The sequence below is a fragment of the Oryzias latipes genome, chromosome 3, assembly GCF_002234675.1.
Source record: "Oryzias latipes chromosome 3, ASM223467v1".
In the NCBI taxonomy this organism is placed as follows: domain Eukaryota; kingdom Metazoa; phylum Chordata; class Actinopteri; order Beloniformes; family Adrianichthyidae; genus Oryzias; species Oryzias latipes.
Window position 1 is genome coordinate 27,533,545 of NC_019861.2, and position 17,802 is coordinate 27,551,346.

At 38.6% G+C, this 17,802-nt stretch overlaps 1 protein-coding gene across 3 annotated transcripts in view; it reads right to left on the reverse strand.

The window, feature by feature from the left end:
• Positions 1 to 566: 566 nt before the first annotated feature.
• Positions 567 to 17,802, reverse strand: part of igdcc4 (immunoglobulin superfamily DCC subclass member 4) — a 54,735-nt gene continuing 37,499 nt past the window's right edge. Inside the window, exons 5-21 of one of the 3 annotated variants that reach the window (XM_023953618.1) lie at positions 15,980 to 16,114; positions 15,228 to 15,380; positions 14,609 to 15,019; positions 14,111 to 14,275; positions 13,740 to 13,877; positions 13,073 to 13,255; positions 11,697 to 11,903; positions 11,049 to 11,153; positions 10,785 to 10,971; positions 9,575 to 9,702; positions 8,605 to 8,775; positions 8,394 to 8,528; positions 7,795 to 7,897; positions 7,407 to 7,638; positions 7,177 to 7,305; positions 6,105 to 6,266; positions 567 to 1,441 (exon numbers count right to left, since the gene is read on the reverse strand). In XM_023953618.1, coding sequence (XP_023809386.1) covers positions 1,253 to 1,441; positions 6,105 to 6,266; positions 7,177 to 7,305; positions 7,407 to 7,638; positions 7,795 to 7,897; positions 8,394 to 8,528; positions 8,605 to 8,775; positions 9,575 to 9,702; positions 10,785 to 10,971; positions 11,049 to 11,153; positions 11,697 to 11,903; positions 13,073 to 13,255; positions 13,740 to 13,877; positions 14,111 to 14,275; positions 14,609 to 15,019; positions 15,228 to 15,380; positions 15,980 to 16,114 — 2,933 coding nt within the window. In that variant the 3' untranslated portion in view covers positions 567 to 1,252. Of the gene's footprint in view, positions 6,267 to 7,176; positions 7,306 to 7,406; positions 7,639 to 7,794; positions 7,898 to 8,393; positions 8,529 to 8,604; positions 8,776 to 9,574; positions 9,703 to 10,784; positions 10,972 to 11,048; positions 11,154 to 11,696; positions 11,904 to 13,072; positions 13,256 to 13,739; positions 13,878 to 14,110; positions 14,276 to 14,608; positions 15,020 to 15,227; positions 15,381 to 15,979; positions 16,115 to 17,802 lie in introns of all 3 variants that reach the window. The other 2 variants (XM_023953617.1, XM_023953619.1) reach the window with 2 other exon arrangements.

The window sequence follows — 17,802 nt, forward strand, 5'->3', positions numbered from 1 at the left end:
ATTTGGTGCTTTGTTGCCATCTTGTGGAATTATTAGGAGCACATGTAAAAACGATGGGAGCTAATCAAAAACATATTTACATCAAATATGTAAATTAATATATTTTAATTAACTTTAAAAATATTGATAACCAATGGATGAAACAAATTACCTACCTAATAACTTATTTTTTTATATATATGTGGATTTAAAAACTATTTTCAACAAAGTTCTAAAATGCAGTCAATTAAATTCATAAAAACTAAAAACATTACTAAAAATGAACTATATTATTATTATTAATATCAAAGAAAGCTTTTATTTCATTAACATTAAGACTATGTATTAATCCTGTTACCTGTACCGGTAGTGTATTGTTAAATGGTTTGAGGAAACAATATTGCATTTTCTAAGAAAAGACAGGATTAATATTGATGCATTGATTACATCAATTCCATTTATTATTACCTGATTTATTTTAAGCTTTGACGATAACCAAATAGAAAAATGAATGACATTCACAGGAAATAAGTTACCTTATGTGCTGCACTTAGTACACTTTCTGAAAGAAAGATAATAAGAAAAGATACTTTGAGTCATATTTTTATTTACATGACAATGTTTCACAGGTGCTGCAAGTTATGTACATTTCCACAAATTGTAACACAGTTTTAAAACATTCCACAGGCCATCAGTGCTACCATTCCTGTGAACAAAGAACACTTTTGTATTATCTGTCACTACCATTTACAAGGAAACTTTTCAGACTAACAGAGATAAACTTCTAAAATGTCCGTATGAATGTTTCTCATGGCCCAAGAACAGGCACAAGTCTAAGTGCTCCAACATGGTATGAGGGCTTGCTCTGTACACAATGATCACAAACAGTTGTTCCAGGTTGTTTACTGGCACTTAGCAGGAGAGTGTTTGCATACTTTTGCAAAGAGACTAGAGCATGCACACAAAATGAGCCCATCTGAAAACGGCACTCCACTGTGACATTAGAAACACCAGCTGACCCTGTTAATGCACAGAAAAACCAGAGGCAAAAAAGTGTACAAAAGGATATCATCTGTGCAAAAAAGACAACATGGCGATACAAATGACATGCATCCGATTAGACATGCTGGCGTGAACCATTTACAGTTTATAAGCAATGGTGGAGCACCTGAGTAAGGAGGAAACCTGTTTTTCTTCTTTTTTTTGTATAATTGGCAGCCTGTGCTGAGAGGTATGACCTGCATAGGGAGGGTATCCACTGAAGGACAATCCTCTAAATCAGGGGAGCCCAAATCCAGGCCTTGAGGGCCGGCCTCTTGCTGGTTTTCCAGAAATCCTGCCTTATCTGCTGCTGATTACCTGGATCACATGTGTTTAGCCAAAAAGGAGCTTCAATGGCAGGTTGGTTGGAAAACATGTAGGACACAGGACCCTCGGGGCCTGTATTTGGGCAACCCCAGCTCTAAATAATAACAGAGAAAACATCATGCTTCATTTTCAATCATCCATTTAAAAATGTACTACTCTTTCAGAGTAAAAGTCATTTTAAATATCCTTCAAATGTTCCCCTTTACTTCACTAGCTAATTCCAAGCTAGTCAAGACGATCCCTTTGACTGCAATGAGTAAGAAGTTCAAACAAAATGTCACTCACCTCTTCTGATAAACTCACAGAAACTAGAGGATATTTGAGTCTGTACATTCTATTTGCTACAAAATGTGTAATATCCAAAAACAAATAGGAATCTAATAAAAATTACCCACATGAGGTATATAGTTTAATAAAACCATTCCAAAAGGAGAATGAAATATACACAATTATCAAAGTAATTATCATTTCTGCAAACAGAGCATGACACGTTTTCCTCATTAAGGTTTGATTGTTCGAGGCAACGAAGAGAGATGGTGGTTACATGTGAGCAGTTATTTTAATAAGCAAAGCATGCACCTTTTACACTGGATGCTGATTTGACCATTTACAGTATCTTCTGCTCAGCGTGCTGTGACACAACTGCATCGAGAGGGAAACAGGAGAAGCAGCATTTAAAGAAAATAAAAGAACTCAGACTGTACATCATAACATCTAACTCCATCACAGGAGGTGGCTGTGTCTTTGTTACGCATGCTCAAGAAGAAGCTGGTGTTGTGATGGGGTCTAGTGAGATATAGGGGGGCGACAAATGCAGCTGGGGTTTAAGAAGAACTATTCAAGTGTATCAAAATTAGATACGAGTTCACTGGTATTGTTGAAGTTGACGCCATAATTGGTGTACGTATGTATGATCAAATGAAACCATCCCAATGTGGCCGCCTAATGACTTTATTTATATGAAGGACTTTGAACTTTTGGGAGATTCTTTGTGGAGGTTATTATTCTTTGAAACCGAGTAAAGAAACTTCAGAAATTTGAATAAAAATATGTTTTATATGGTGGGAAAAGACTTCCTGAGAGACTTCTAATTGTGTAGCAAAGAATTCAGCAGTTGATTGATTAGTGCTGAACCCAAACATCACTCAGCTTGTACCTAAAAGGTTTATGAAGTTAGAATCTCAGAGATAAACGAATAATCTACTGCTAATTTATGCTGTCAAAGATCTACATTCTTGTTTCTTTTCATGCTGTCATTTCAAAACTTGCTGCGGATTGCTTGTTTGAGCTCTACTTAATCAAGAAGAACCTAAGTTCAGCTGATAAGCAGGAAGTAAAACAAGCAGGATGATAGATGTTAAATCCACGACTAGAAAACCCTGGTTAGGGAAGTAAGTGATTTTTTTAACATTTATTTTAAAAACAAAACATTGTATTTTTTAAAGTAGTTTTTAAGACTCGATGTATATTAACTGGTGTTATATGCATGTTTTTTTCTGTTACTAGTATTGTGTTTGATAAATAAACAAACTCCTGACTGGGTTTCGGTTTCCAAGGAAGCATTTTTTGTAGGTATAATGAAAGAATTTAAGGTTATTCTATAAAGAATGCTTGGATCAAAATGACAGTAGGCCCAAAGGTATTTGGCTTTATACTTTATAAAACAAAAAAGAATTACCCTCAATCCATAAATCACAACGGAAAACCTGTTTTGGTTTCAATGAAAGCAGTAGGACTACAAAAGATTTTTGAGGAAAGCAGTAAATACACTTTTTTTAATTCTTAGATGGTAGTTTGCAATACATTTTCTAATGAGATCTAAGATTTTGGTCCTACTTCAAAAGAGGCCACTTGTCCTGAAAACAAACAAATAAAATAAAATAAGGACTTCGGAATGCAAATTATTGCATTATTTTTCCAACTCTATAAAAATACAAAATAATAAAGCGTATGACCCAATGAGTTTTTTTTTTACCTTTGCATATAAAATACTATTTATATAAAAAAAATCTGGTCTTTATCCACTCCTACAAACAGAACTAATTTTTAATACAAAAATTGAGCCAAATTTAACCAAGGCTGTTTAAGCCGCACTGCTTCACACCATCTCCTCCTTCAATGAAACTAACTGGGATTCATTCAGACATAACTTTCCAGATTTTTTCTGCCTGAGTACTTAAGTCAGATTTGCTGCTGTATTTTCAGATCATTGCCCTTCCGCACAACGGTCTACTGCCAGCTGTCAGACAGATGTCCTCATTTCACACCACAATTCTTTGGTATACAATGATGTTAAAGGTCAACTCACTAAATATCAGGAGTTTTCCGGGTCCCAAAACTTTAAGCCTCCATCACAATGTTTAACAGCTGAAAGGCACGGTCTCTTTGGTTTACTCGCATGGAACTTTGGAAATCCCAACCATATTATGTTCTTTTTAGAAAAAAGAAAAATGACACTTCAGGACAACCCATCAAAACAAGTCTGATCAGCTAACAAAAGCATTTAAACAGGAACCGACTAATTCATGAACTGCTACTGTATTTCAATGTTTTATTGATATAAGATGATAAAGACCAGATTTTTTTTTTTAATTTGCAACAAAGATTTAAAAAATGAGTTTATTGTGATTATTTACATCAGCTGCTGGTGAAACACATTTACAGTTTCATGGCTTTGGGAGAAAGAAAAAGATGACAATGGAACCTTTAACACTAGTTTACCGACTAGTCAAAGCAGTGTTATTTTTCTTTGTCTTTATGATTGTTATATGCTTTTTCAATGATTTAAACCTGACAGTGAAAAGCATAAAATAGGTTCAGAAAAGTGTGCATTTGTATTTGGAGTCTCACTATAACGTTTGCCATTTTTCCTAGTTCAATGTTTGCTTTGGGACTTTAATTTCTTACACCTAAACCCCACCTGGGTGAACATTTGAAACTTTTGGAGAAATTTGCAAACTGAAAGCCATGTTGAGTAATTTAGTAGTCAGCTTTGGGTGATTATTATTCAATTATCTATTGCTGTACAAATGAAAAAAGACATATGGAAAGTCTTTATAAAAAGGCGCTATTAAGATTCTTAGAAATAAAACAACAACCATCCTGTGAGGAACTGAGGTAGTGATGTTGGGGAAAAAATAAGATGCACCAGTCCCACTTTAACATCATGTCAACCAAAAGTCACTTCAAAAAATAACTTAGAAAATAGCAATTAGCTTATTTTAAAGAATGATCAATATTTAAAAATGAAAGATGATCATTATAAAACACAGATGGGTGTTTTTCATTGGTCTCTTGTCAAATACAAAAAGTTTGTTTAATTTGGACACCCACTGAATGCAGAACAAACTATTTTTTTTTAGAGTTTATATCAGCTGACTTGAGGAATCAAGCTACCGGTATATTTTTCTCTGCACAAAAGTGTATGTATTTACTTTAGGGGAAAACCAGCCTGAACTAGAATAGCATAGCAGTTTGTGCACACTTTGGACATCCCGAAATCGGGAGATAAAATAGGAGTGGTATGCAGATGGATTGTTGTTAAATCTGCCCCAAGTTCTCCTAAAAATAAAAGACAATACTAAATGTAAATACATTGATTAGAAAATTAGATATCCAATATCTATAAAACAGCAAAATTGGTTTAAAAAAGAAATCCCCCAAAATTTTTATATGGCCTTATGAAAAATAAAAACACCAAAGGTCTAAGTTGTACTCTCATACCTTTTTTTTCTGCTCGTTCACATGTTTTAGTGGGATACAATCATTCATAGAATACAGAAAGGTTAGAAATGCACCTAGAATAATCAGGCACCTGAGAGACTGCTTGCACTACTTCCTGGAAAAGAGTCAATACATGTTTATGCATGACTGAAATTAGCTATGATTCCTGTATGCATCTGAATGCATGTGTGTGGACCCTGAGCCAGCAGAAGGCCGAAGAGAGATGGGGATGTTCTGCACTTGAGCAGGACTGGGATTACTCTTTAGGGCTTAAACCTCTGAGCCACCGCGGTCACGACCTCCCGTTTTACCGCTGCTGGTGGTGAACTGCCGAAATATGTCATCACTCCTTAGGATTCTCTCATTCCTGAGTGGAAAAAAAGCGACGAGTGACACAGTGGGAATTGCGTTTTCCAAACCCCACCAGTCTGGATTTGTTTCATCTTGCTTTTGTTGGCACATGAACAGGAAAGATGCTGAGAAGGGAAACATACTGAGATGATTAAAACCAATAGAAAATGTTGAGATAAAACTCAGTATGTCCTACTCCATATGCTGTAATAAATGATGGATTCAGAGTTCATATAAAACTTTGCAAAATAATCATGAAGAGCAGAAAATAATTCCTCTGGCTTTGTAAAACAAATACAGTCTGCAGTTTGTGGGACTAATCCTACACATGGAGGCTATGGGCACAGGTACGAGCGTGCTGCTGAGGTAGAATGGACAAAACCGGAGCCAACAAAGGGGGCGGGGGACAGCCCAGCAGAGATGGCCCTTCCTGATGCACATGGGCAATGCTTGGAGTCCGCATTTTCCAGATGCTCTGACCGTTTGGCGTTAGGAGAATGAAAGCCGTTGGTGAGCCCCGTGTCCAGCCGGGGTTCTGCTTCTGCAGGCGGCTGGTGTCCTGACACGTCTGCCTCCCCATTTTGGTTGGCCACCAGTGTTTTCAAAGGAGTAAATGAGGAACTTTCAGCCAGCAAACACTTATCAAAAGCCTCCTCTTCCTCTGGCGAACTTTGCTGGCTCACCTCCAATGATGAGGGTCCTCTGGTGGTGTTAGAATCCCTCTCCATGCCCTCTTCTTCCTCATCATCCTTCTCCCTGCTGGGGTCTGACAGCTCAGAGTGAACAATGACTTCCGCTTCCACCTGGTTACTGCACAGGGACGAACACAGGCGGCTGTCTACTTCCTGTAACAAAACAGTGTCACTTTTCTATGAGGGCTTCAGTTATCATCCTGATCCTCACTCTGTCTTTCTCTGGTTCTGCTTCAGTTTAGCCCTTGGGTTGACAAACAGAACTTTGTTGTGTCTTTTTGGTCCTTCATTTATTTTGCTAAAGCCTTAAAGACCAAGTGAACTAAGCTGAATAAGAATCTGCCCCTGTTGTTTATATTTGGAAATTCAACTGAAATCAATACAACTCTTTAATGGCTGACTGAGCTGCTGAGGAAACCGAGGACTAATTGTTATTTACACTTCATAGTCAAAAAGACTTTCACTGAGCACACATGAGCTTTAGCTTACTTTGAAATTAGGCTTTAACACCTCACAATAAGGACCTGGAGCTTTCAGTGACATGCATTATTTTATGTTTTTTTGATTTTCTTTTTTACCGTCGACATTTCAGCAACTTTTGATCTTTTTTTTCTGCTAAGGACAACATTTGGTTATGCTGTAGCTCCCATAACAAAGATAGTCTGTTCATTTGAAAAGATAATCAAACTAAAAAATATAATTTGAGGCTAAATCAAATTATTAATTGAAACAGTTTTATGTTTCATTCTCTTTTTTCTTTGAAAGGGAATTTCTTAGGGGTCTGAAAAAAAACATGGATGGTATGAGTAACATGCAAAAAGATAGATATTTTCACTGCCTTGATATTTTATTTATCAAAAGACAAAATTACTCAGAAAAACACATTTTATTTCTTTAGGTTATCATTGGTCATGTTTCTGGGTTTTTTGCCAATATCTACAAAAAGCTTTCTGACTTTTCTGTTAGACCTTTCTATTAACTTATTTAACTTTTTCAAAAACAACAATTATTCTAAATGGCAAAAAATGTTCTTAAACAGAGCAGATATTAATGCTTCGCTCACCAATCCAGCTGCAGTCATGAATATATTGAAAGCGCCATTAATGAGTGCAGGAGAGTCCTCCATTATCGTGTCTCTGTACTTTGTGATTCTGTTTACCCAGTTATGACTGACAGAGCCATTCCAAGCAGCCTGCGGGAGGAGAATGCATCACTATGAGATCTTAACAAAATCTTTGAAAACGTGAGGAATATTTGTTTACAGAAACGACAGCCCATATTTCAATCTCGAACCTTGGGTTCAGGTACAGATGCATCTTTAGCCTGTCCTGGATCAGAGGTTGCCATCAGACTCTCTGATTCTTGCGCTTCTGCTAATGGCTGGGCAGATTCTTGGCAGCTGGGGGGCATCAATATATCTAACTCATGGCTGTCACTGCAGTCTATTTTATTGGCTGGAACAGGGAATCCAACTCTTCTGTACTGAGGACTCACAGCTGTGGAGTTCAGTGCTCCAGATGTCTCCCTGTTTGGTGCAAAGACAGATGCAGTCACTTTAAAACACGGATTACTTCTTTCTAACTAAACGTGATTTTTTTTAATTAAAAAAAATAACTGTCCTGAAAAAAAATCCAGAAATCAACAGCTACGTTGACATTTATTTGAGGCAGAATCGGCATACCTGGATTTGCTTTTGCGAAAGCTGAAACAAATACACAGGAGGATGCACATCAGCCCCAAACAAACACCAATTATGATGCCTGTCAGTGCATGGATGTCCACCTCTGGGAAAATATCAAAGAACAAAAAAAAGGAGACAATTTGAATTTAAATAAAGATTTGTAACACCACTTGTTGCAAAATGTAAAAAAAAAAACAGTCATTTTTGCAAGACACAAATTCAATTTCAGGAATAAAGAACTCAGTGATTAAAAATGTTTTTTTATTTTGAGAAAAATACAAACTATTTCTATTCAATATTTTGGGATTTTCTTGCTAAGAGACTGACATTTCTAACTTCTCCATCTATGTCATGAGAATGGCGTGATTACATTTTATTCAATAGAAGTAATAGGTTAAAAAAAGTCGACTAAATCTGATCAAGCTTATGAAATCAAAGGTGTATCACCTTTTCTTTGAGATGATGATTTGTTGTTTTTTTTCTTTTACCAATTACTTAGATGGAATCAACCTGGATAAAAGCATCTATTCAAACTCATACAACAAACAGTAGACAGCTTAGGTCAAAGTCAGCCAAAGGAATGAATCTTGACCATTTACCATATTTGGGATGGGGAGTTTGAACATCCTTTACAGGTGAAGAGGGTCCTGACCCCACCTCAGTAGAAGCTCCCACCTTGAAATAGTACCGGGTGCCAGCAGACAAAGTGTGCACTTTCACACTGGTAATGCTCCCTGGAAAAAGAGAGACAGATTTGAAGCGCACGGTAACGAAAATACAGCTAGTTAGTTCCTCATATTAGGACCCTACCATCCTGAGAGAGACTATTCCACATGTGCTCTGGATCACTGAGGTTGCAACTGTACAAAATCTTGTAGCTGCTGATGATGCCGTTTGCTTCCAGTGGGGGGCGCCAGCTCACCAACACAGAGGATGAGTTGAGCGCATTCAGCTGCAGTTCTTCTGGAGGTGTGGAAGGCCCTGAGGGAGAACACAGGACCGGGTCAGTAATTACAGCTCCGAAATGAGGCCTTGCAGCTGGGGAACCTATATTGTCTTAGTGGGGGATTTGACATGGTGTGCGACAACCATCTGTGTCCTCTTGTACCAGCCACCTGGGTACAGAGCAAGAGGGGATAAGCAGAGCAGTAGGGAATGGGAAAAGGCTCAGGTGCTGAGGAAAGAGAGGAATGATGGACTGAGCTGCAGGACTGGCAGCATTAAGAACCCCTACTACTTCTGAGTGACAGAACAGAATTATTGGCCTACATAAGAGCCAGAACAACACCTGAGACGCTTATTGTTCCCAGTTAACAGCCTCTAATTTCTGGCAACCAACCAGAATGACCATCCAAGCACGGTTGGTTGGCACAAAATGAACATGAATGCAGACTCATTTAAGCACACTTTATTTTGCAGATTACCTACAGACTGAAAGTTTGCACATGTGATCTGCTTTTCAAGCATTTTGAGATGAAATTACATTTCTATAATCATGTTTGAAAAGAAAATATTTCACTTCTCACCTAATTAATGATATTATAACTGTGGTTGAATCAACAGACACAATTTCATTTTCGGAGCCGTAAACCTGCTTGGGAGCTCAGTTTCTAAAGCAAATTTCTAAAGATTGTGGGAACTAATGTGTTTTCAGTTATCGAGTGTGTGTGTGTGTGTGTGGGGGGGGGGGGGGGGGGGGGAGTTCAAATTGCAGTGTTTTTTTCAAACGTTTTCCAAACACACAGTATCTTTAAATATTTTGAGTATGGTAGAAACTCACGGTCAGGCAGAGTGGACTCCTCTACGGTGCTGCTGAAGGGTCCCCCCACGTCCACCCCATTAGACTGCACGGCCAGCTCATACTGGGTGAAGGGCTTTAGTCCCCCGATCAGAATCTCCTGAGCAGAACTGCAAAACACAAACGTTTGCATCCAATTTTCCCTTCTCATGTTATCTTAAAAGTAGTTGTCTCCTTACAAGAACTTTACTCAGATCAACATAGTGTGTGATATTTAAACTACGGTAGTTTTTCTACTTTCTTCCTTGTTACAGAATGTGATCATGTTTAAATGGGTATTACATTTGTTTAAATGAGCCCAATTTCCTTTCCCTAGAATAATAAAGAACATGTAGATGATGACAAATCATTTGGAATTATTTAAATCAAACCCTGCTTTCAGTTTGTCCATTTTCTTTGGGACAGTTTCTATGGGTAAATCAGAAAAAAACCTTTGTGTCATCAGCAAACAGAACTAATTAAGTCCAACAAAATGTTGAAAAACACAAATTTAAAGCAGAAACATATTAATCAAACATACATAACAGCTATAAGAAAAAGTCACAGTCAAAAACAACAATCTAGCTGCTCAGGTCTGGTCAGATTGTGAAAAAGCAAAACATAAAAAGGAAAGCAAATAAAACCTTTTTAGACGCCAGTTTTATGCAAAGAAAAAAAGCTATATCATAAGATGTAATATTTTTATCTTTAATTTCAATTTAATAGAAGTCAGACTGAACAAATAAAGACTTTTGATCAAGCTTTGTAAAGTAAGCCGATTTAAAAGAATTTATGTCGAGGAAATAAATATCGGGCGGCCGTGGTGCAGCGGTAGGGCGGTCGACCCATGATCGTAAGATTGCAGGTTCGATTCCCATGAGTCGAAATGTCCTTGGGCAAGACACTGAACCCCACCTTGCCTCTGGTGGTAGGCGGGCGCCTGTGTTTGGCAGCGGAGCCGCCACTAGTGTGTGAATGTGTGTGTGAATGTGTGTGAGACTGGGTCCGTGACTGTAAAGCGCTTTGTCCTTGTAGGAAGAAAGGCACAATATAAGTATACGCTAATCTGTCAATGTACTAAAGAGGACGGAAAATTCAATCTTCAGCAGCATTCTCTAATTTTTCATTTGGTTCATGCCAGTCCGTCAGGGTTAATGTAGGGCGGGGTTAAGTGACACTGTGAAGCATCAATTGTCTTTTGAGATGTTCTGACCTCGTGTGGTATGACACCAGGGATGTGTTGCTGGTTCCCGTCGGACTGCAGCGCACCGTGTAGTTGATGATACGGACGTTGCTAAACCGCGGTTTCTCCCATCGCAGCCAGATGGAGGTGGAGCTGTTGGCAGCAGCTTGAATGCTGCTGGGGGGCAGTGGAGGGGGGTGTGGAATATGTGGATTTGCTGTTAAAAAAATATATTTTCAGGTCAAGATGATATTTACATCCATTGAACATGCTACAGGTGGTTGTTTGCCTTACATCCCCTGTGATCTTCTCTTTCCGTCCTTCCTTTCCACACTGCAGCGGCTCCATCTGTGTGTTTGTTAAACGCCCAAACTCTGACCTCATACTGTCGGTCAGCAACTGACAACAAACACAGAAAACACGTTTTCACCCTCAAACTAATGAAGCTAGAATGTGCAGATGCTGGCATTTCAGTGGTCCCTCGCTGTTTCACAGATATTTTTTGTGCAGTTTTGCATGCCTTTTTCTTTTTCTTTTTTTTTACAGTGCATTGTATTCTGCGTTCTCATTGGGTGCACAACACTGTCAATCAATCTCATCTGTGTTGTGTCTCCATTACAGAATGCATGCAGTTTTCCAAATCTACAGAAATCTCAGATCGCAATCAGATCTTGTTTCATTTCATAAAACTGGACCTATTTTTCTATGAAGGTTTAAACTTTGAGAGTTTAAAGAAAAGTGTAAAAATGTTCATGTCTGTCTGAGAAAAGTAAATAAAGCATGCAGTGAGGGGTTTTACAACCTTAACATATTTTTGGTTTAATAAATAAAGTTGACTACTTTCCAGATTTCATCTATTTTTAGAACATAAGTCCCACAATAAACAAAGTACCAGAGTGTTATGACTGTTTCCTTTTTTTTTTTACGCAAAACACAAATCACCTAGGCCGGTGAGCAGGTGAGATCTCGCCTTCTTTCGCAGTCGGATGGTGTGCAGCGACCTTTCCCCGCTGGATTTCATGTCTGCCTCCATCTCTCTGTAGGACAGCTTGTAACCAGAGACCAGGGTGTGGTTGGGCGAGGGATGCCACGTCACGTTGAGTGTTTTCACCCTGGCTTTAACTTTTAGCTCAGTGGGAGCAAAGATCACTGAAACAGACAGGCCAAAAGCAGAACGTATTCTTCATTTACTAGAGAATTAAGCTAAGACTTTAGTAGTAGTATTATGTCAAGTGGTTAGTGAGCATGTGTAAAATTGGACAGTACAGCCAAAAACAAGAGATTCAAATTGACTTGCAACAGTGAAGAAACAAAGGAGTGCCTTGAATGGATCTTCAGGTTATTTGTCAACTGCAGAGTGCTGTCCCAATAAGAGTAGTGAAACATCTGGAGAAAACTTCTTATAGTGAATGTCGATTCCTTTAAGAACTTGAAGCTGCCATTGCAGCTACTTAAGGCTATTAAACAAACGAAAACCTGAAACTTTTAACACTCAGAATCAGAGTATGGTCAAAAGACACTGAAGTCAGCAGAGTCTTTTATAAAATTGATACAAACCTAAAACCGATCCACGCAGAAGAGACAAAGACCCTTTCTCTCTAACAAGAGAGACATGACATGTAAGCAGCTGATGTTTCCAGAATAAAACTAACTTTTATTTTGTCTATCGTTCCAAAAGGTATCAAAGCTCCAGGAAATCTGAAGGCTAATTGTACGTTGACTACTTTTAAACTGTTATACATTTAATACAATTGTAGGAAGGAGCAAAAAGGTGCATGGCTTCTTTTTGAAATTGCATTTATGAGGATGAAGAGGATGAAGTCTAACCTTGTCTAGAGCTCACCAGTATTCAGCTTAATCACTTTCTTAAAACATCTCTGGCTTTTCTTGACCTTTTGAAGCATTGTTTTATATATAAAAAAGACAGATATAGCATCTAGTGACACAAGGTTGAAACTAAAATCTGTATTCAAGCAGTGATCTTTGCTTAAAGAGAATAAAACTTGAAATAGTTGTAGGCTTGCTCACAGGTTTACTGTCAGTAGAGCAAGAGTAGAACCACTGGCAGGATTTCTATTAATGTTATATTATTTTGTTTTTTCACACACTTTTAAAAAGCTGGAATTATTTCTCAATACTCAATACTTGACTACAAACAAACAGTGGAAAATTCTCCATTACAACAACATGTAAACTTCCCTTTTTCGAATTTGGGCACTTACAGATTAATGCAACTGAGAACAAATGAACAGGAAATGCATTTCAGAGTGAAAAGCAGCAAGGTGGCTTTGACGAGTGTTTTTTTTCTTTTCACTTACCAATGCTTTGGTTACTGTGACTGTACTGGGCTAATGTTTGATATTGGGCCCACTCAGAGGGAACTCCAAAGCCGACCCCTGTCCCGGCTGCTATCCTTAGCCGGTAGACTTTGTTGGGCTGCAGTTCCCGCAGCGTGAACTGAGTCTGGTTTCCCTGCACCTCCACAGAAAAAATGGTGTCCGCTATAGGAACAAAATGGAAACAAAAATAACTAAACTTTTCGATCAAATTAAGAGAAAAATATATACTTTCCGTTACAAAGTTTCTTCAGTCTATACACACAAATGTGCGGCATCTGCATTATGTATACATCTTTTAGGAAGCAAGTTAGTAAGAGTAGAAGCTCCTCTGAGAGTTGGTTGGATAAATAAAAGTGGATCCTGGGAAAAAAGAGTAGAGTCAGGATAACTAATGCAGCTCCGAGTGGGCACTTCATTACCAAGATAATCAAGTTAATGTGCTTCTTGCCAGTTCCTGAGTCTCCGCGTTTAACAACTGTATACTTTTCCTCACTATTGAGATAGCAGTGACAAAAATAATTTCTGCAGATAATTACTAAACCATAAAAAAAGCTCAAATAAGACAGTAAACAAAAAAAAAAAACGGCTTCATTTTGTGTGAGGTACATGCAGAGTCATAAAAATGTTTTCAATGAGGATTGCTCACCCTGATTCAGTGTGCTGTACTCGATGCGGTAGCGGGTGACCGCTCCTCGACTGTGCTGGGAGGACAGTGGATGCCACATGAGCCTGATGTCAGTGGGGGACGAACTGTCTATTGACAGCTGAGGAGGAGCACTTGGCACTGAAGGACATAAAAGACTAAATATAAGAGTTTAACATTCATACCCCGCTTTCTAGTGATGCCACACTCTTGTTTTGTGCTTTAGGCCTGCTCAGTTTCACAAGCAAAACCTCCACTGGTCCAATACCAGACTCTGAAGGTAGAAAACAACACCTCTCTCTTCATTCGCCTTTAATTCCTATAAAGCTTTTTATTTTCCTTTGGTTTATTTGTGTATAAATCAAGTCACTCACCGTCCTCCAGCATCTCTACAGTAACATTCTCAGACGGGCCGCTGGATCCTCCGTGAGAGTAAGCCGTCACAAAAAACACATAGGCGGTGTGTGGGAGGAGCTCCTTGGCCAAATACTCTGTGGTTTCGTTATTCATCACAAACTGATACTCCACATTATCAGAACCTAGAAAAAAAGTGCAACTGTATAAATCCAATGCTATTTTTGTATAAAGAGAATGCTTAGAAAATGCACGGCTTACAGGCCATGTTTCCAGAAAAACTTAAAAAGATGAGTGTTTTATGCTTGGAATGGAAGTCTCACAACTTCAACTAAATCCTGTAGTTCTGTTATTGGAAATGTTTGGCTTGGAGGGAAATTGAATGTGGCTGCATTTGGTCACTTTGTATTCTTTACAAAGTTTTATGCTATTAATTGAGAAAAAGACAGAAAAGCACTTGATTCTGGATAACTGTCAAAGGTCAACTATTTATAGGTAATCCTGTGGAGAACACCAACCTGTAGCGAGAAGGTAGTGCACTGAGTAGCCAATAACCTGATCGGAGTTGTTTTCAGGTTTCTTCCAGGTGAGAAGGGCGGTGGTGCTGGAGTGGGGCGTGACGGACAGGTGACGAGGAGGGCTAGGTACGCCTTCCTTTACTGTGACCATTAACTTAGCAGTAGCACAGGCCGTGCCAAGCCCATTGTCAGCTATGCACTGGTAGTAGCCCCCATCATCCAAAGCCAGCTGGTTGATGAGCAGGGTCCCAGGGCTTTGTATCTTCACCCGCCTGAATGTCTTGATGGGCTGGCCATTCTTCAGCCAGCGCAGAACCGGACGGGGCTCCCCAGAGCTGTTGCAATGAAATCTGGCTGTGTTCCCTCTGGAGAGGGACACACTCTCAGGATGTTGGAGAATCACTGGGGATGCTGTGGAGGGTTCAAAAATGGACCTTATACACTTCTAATGCCTTTGCATCTAACTTTGAAGTGTTAAAAAACATGTTTCTCTTTTAGAAGGTTTCTGATTACTTTAACATTTTCAACTATAACCACCCTTCGAATCCTCCGGGTGCAGAGGCTGTTTTCAAAGTGATTGCTTGAAGAAAATCTATACACAGCAGAACTGGGCTCTTACCAGACACATGCAGCTCTGCAGAAGCGTTGACGAAATCATTTGTCATGTTTTTGTTGGCCCGGCAGACGTACACTCCTGCATGGTGACGCCTCGTGTTCTGGATCACCAGGTTTGTTGCAAGAACAGCCACATCGGTGGACATGGGCTTTTTATCTGAATAGAGGAGGGGCATAAATCTGAAAAACAGCTGATCATCTGATTGCCAAAAAGGCTGCAAAAAAAGGAGATATGAATACTTTTGAATACGGTAACTTACAGGGAAATAAAAGCTGATCTTTATGTGCAATTTCACAAACTGACCAACAGATGACTCTGTTTTTAATTCTTTTAATATGGTTTCACTGAAACATCTGCACTGGCTTAGTCACAGGTTGGGAAGTAATGAAGTAATCAGCTGGATTTTAATTTTTTAAGTAATAACTTAAGAAAAAGCCTTATCTGTACTAAACAAACAGCTGCCAGAGTGCTCCTCACATGTTTGCAGTCTGAGACAGTCCTGTGCGTCAGAAAACAGATAACACTATTGATTCAGAAGCAGACTTGAGAGAGATGTCAAGGTAATTATTTACATTAGGTTTTAAGACAAGTGTGTGTTTTTGGAACAAGATAGAATGAAAAGTAATTGGGGAGCAATCCTGTTTAAATATAGATCCAGATAAGAGACAGTAAGGATGTAGTAAAGGCACTATAAGAAATCATCATTCTAAGCACAGACAACAAAGATTTAGAGTGAACTTGAACGTGAGTTTTACCTTTTCTGCTCCAAGACACTATTGGTTTGGGCAGGCCCTGCGCCATACACTCCATCACAGCGGGATGGCCGAGCACGACTGTGACATTCTGGGGTCGAGCAACAATCACAAGAGGGCTAAGGGCCTCATTAGAGCCTGCAAGAACAAAGAAATATTTAATGTTCAAAACCAATGATGTTTAACAGTGGAAAACTAAGGGCCTTTTAAGAGGCATTTCTTTTTTTTTTTCCAGATTCAGTCTTCTTCTACTGTCATGCACCAACAGATGTGTGATTAAGGAGTTGGATTCTATGATGTATAGTTCACAGATGAGGTCTGCTCTGTAACGAACAACTTCGGTTCTACCAGATCAGTCTCAGTTTCTTTGGGTAATTGATAACCTGGATCAGGTAAACTCAGGTAGTCAGTAGCAGCAATTGCAAGGATATTGACAGGAAAAAAACAAAACAACAACAACATAAAACTTGAGATCTGCAGTTGTTCTTGTGTGTTCTACATGATGCTTAACATCAACCTGGTATATTCCACTTTTAATGATCTGCAACGGTGAAGAATATCCATCATGGTTGGCTTTAATAGACCGAAGCAAATCAAGCATTAACACGTTTCGACTTGATTCTTGAAACGTTGCACCCTTTTTGGTAAAAGTGAGTTTGGTTTGTTTTGGATAGCAGCAATGGTTTCCTAAATTTCATGGTTTTGATGTGGAGGCATCCTTGGAAAACATGAGGACTGTCTATATGAGCCAGGAATGAACCAGAACTCAATAAAAAGAGGGAATGAAGTGTTATTGCAAACGAGATACATGGGATCTAGAGGGATTTAAGAAAAGCAAAATATTTCATCAGAGAAAATAATGTGTCTCACAAATAAATAATTTCAGTGTGTAGGTAGCCATTAATACTCTAGCTGTGGATTCTACCGAGTTTCCCCAGATGTTGTTGAAGGTGCATAATTCATGTGCTGATCACGTTCTCATTTCTGGAGTGTGTGTCAGTCCCTGAGGTGTGGCTGGTGGGAATGCCTTCAAAAGCTTAGACTGCAAATATTATCCATAAAGTGGCCTTGCATTCTGTAAACACATTACACATTAATCATCAAGACTGCATACAACAAAAGATTGTTCATTGGGGGGTTTCAAAAGAATCTTAAAAATGACTACAAAGCAGGATGCGCCTATGGGCAAAAATGTAAAGCAAAGTAAACAACAGAAACAACCGACTCCGTTTAAAGCTGAGAAATAATTCCCATTTTATAGAAAATGAAAATGACTGAACTTTAACTACTTAATATTTGTTGGCTCATCCCAAGTTTTATTGATATTTAGCAGGGTTATTTTTGCTTTTCATTTATTTTTATTCAGTTTTGTTTTGTGTTGGGTATTGGTTTATCTAGCATGTGTCTATAATAATTGGGGAGACACAACAACACATTGCAAACACTACATGTTTACTTTTTAATATTTGCATTTACTCAGATTTCAGCTGTTGATTCTTACTGTATGTTACTCCGATTTAACAGCGTTTGCACTATGGGTGTTTTTACATTGGGTTGTGTAACTCAAGCAGTTTTTAATTTCAGACCAGACTACTTATTAACTACAAAGTTCTTGGATCACTTTCAAGCGTTGTGCAAAATCCGACCTTAAAAATGCAACAAGATGTTTTTTTGTTTTTTTTATCAGAGACATGCCTTTTCAAGACTATTACCATGACTAGCTAGTTTTCTTCATTAGGATTTTCTCCACCTGCTCTTTGATCGTTGTGTCACTCTTATTTGTTTCCAGATGCTTTTGTTCACTTAAGCGTGAAAACAAACTTAAC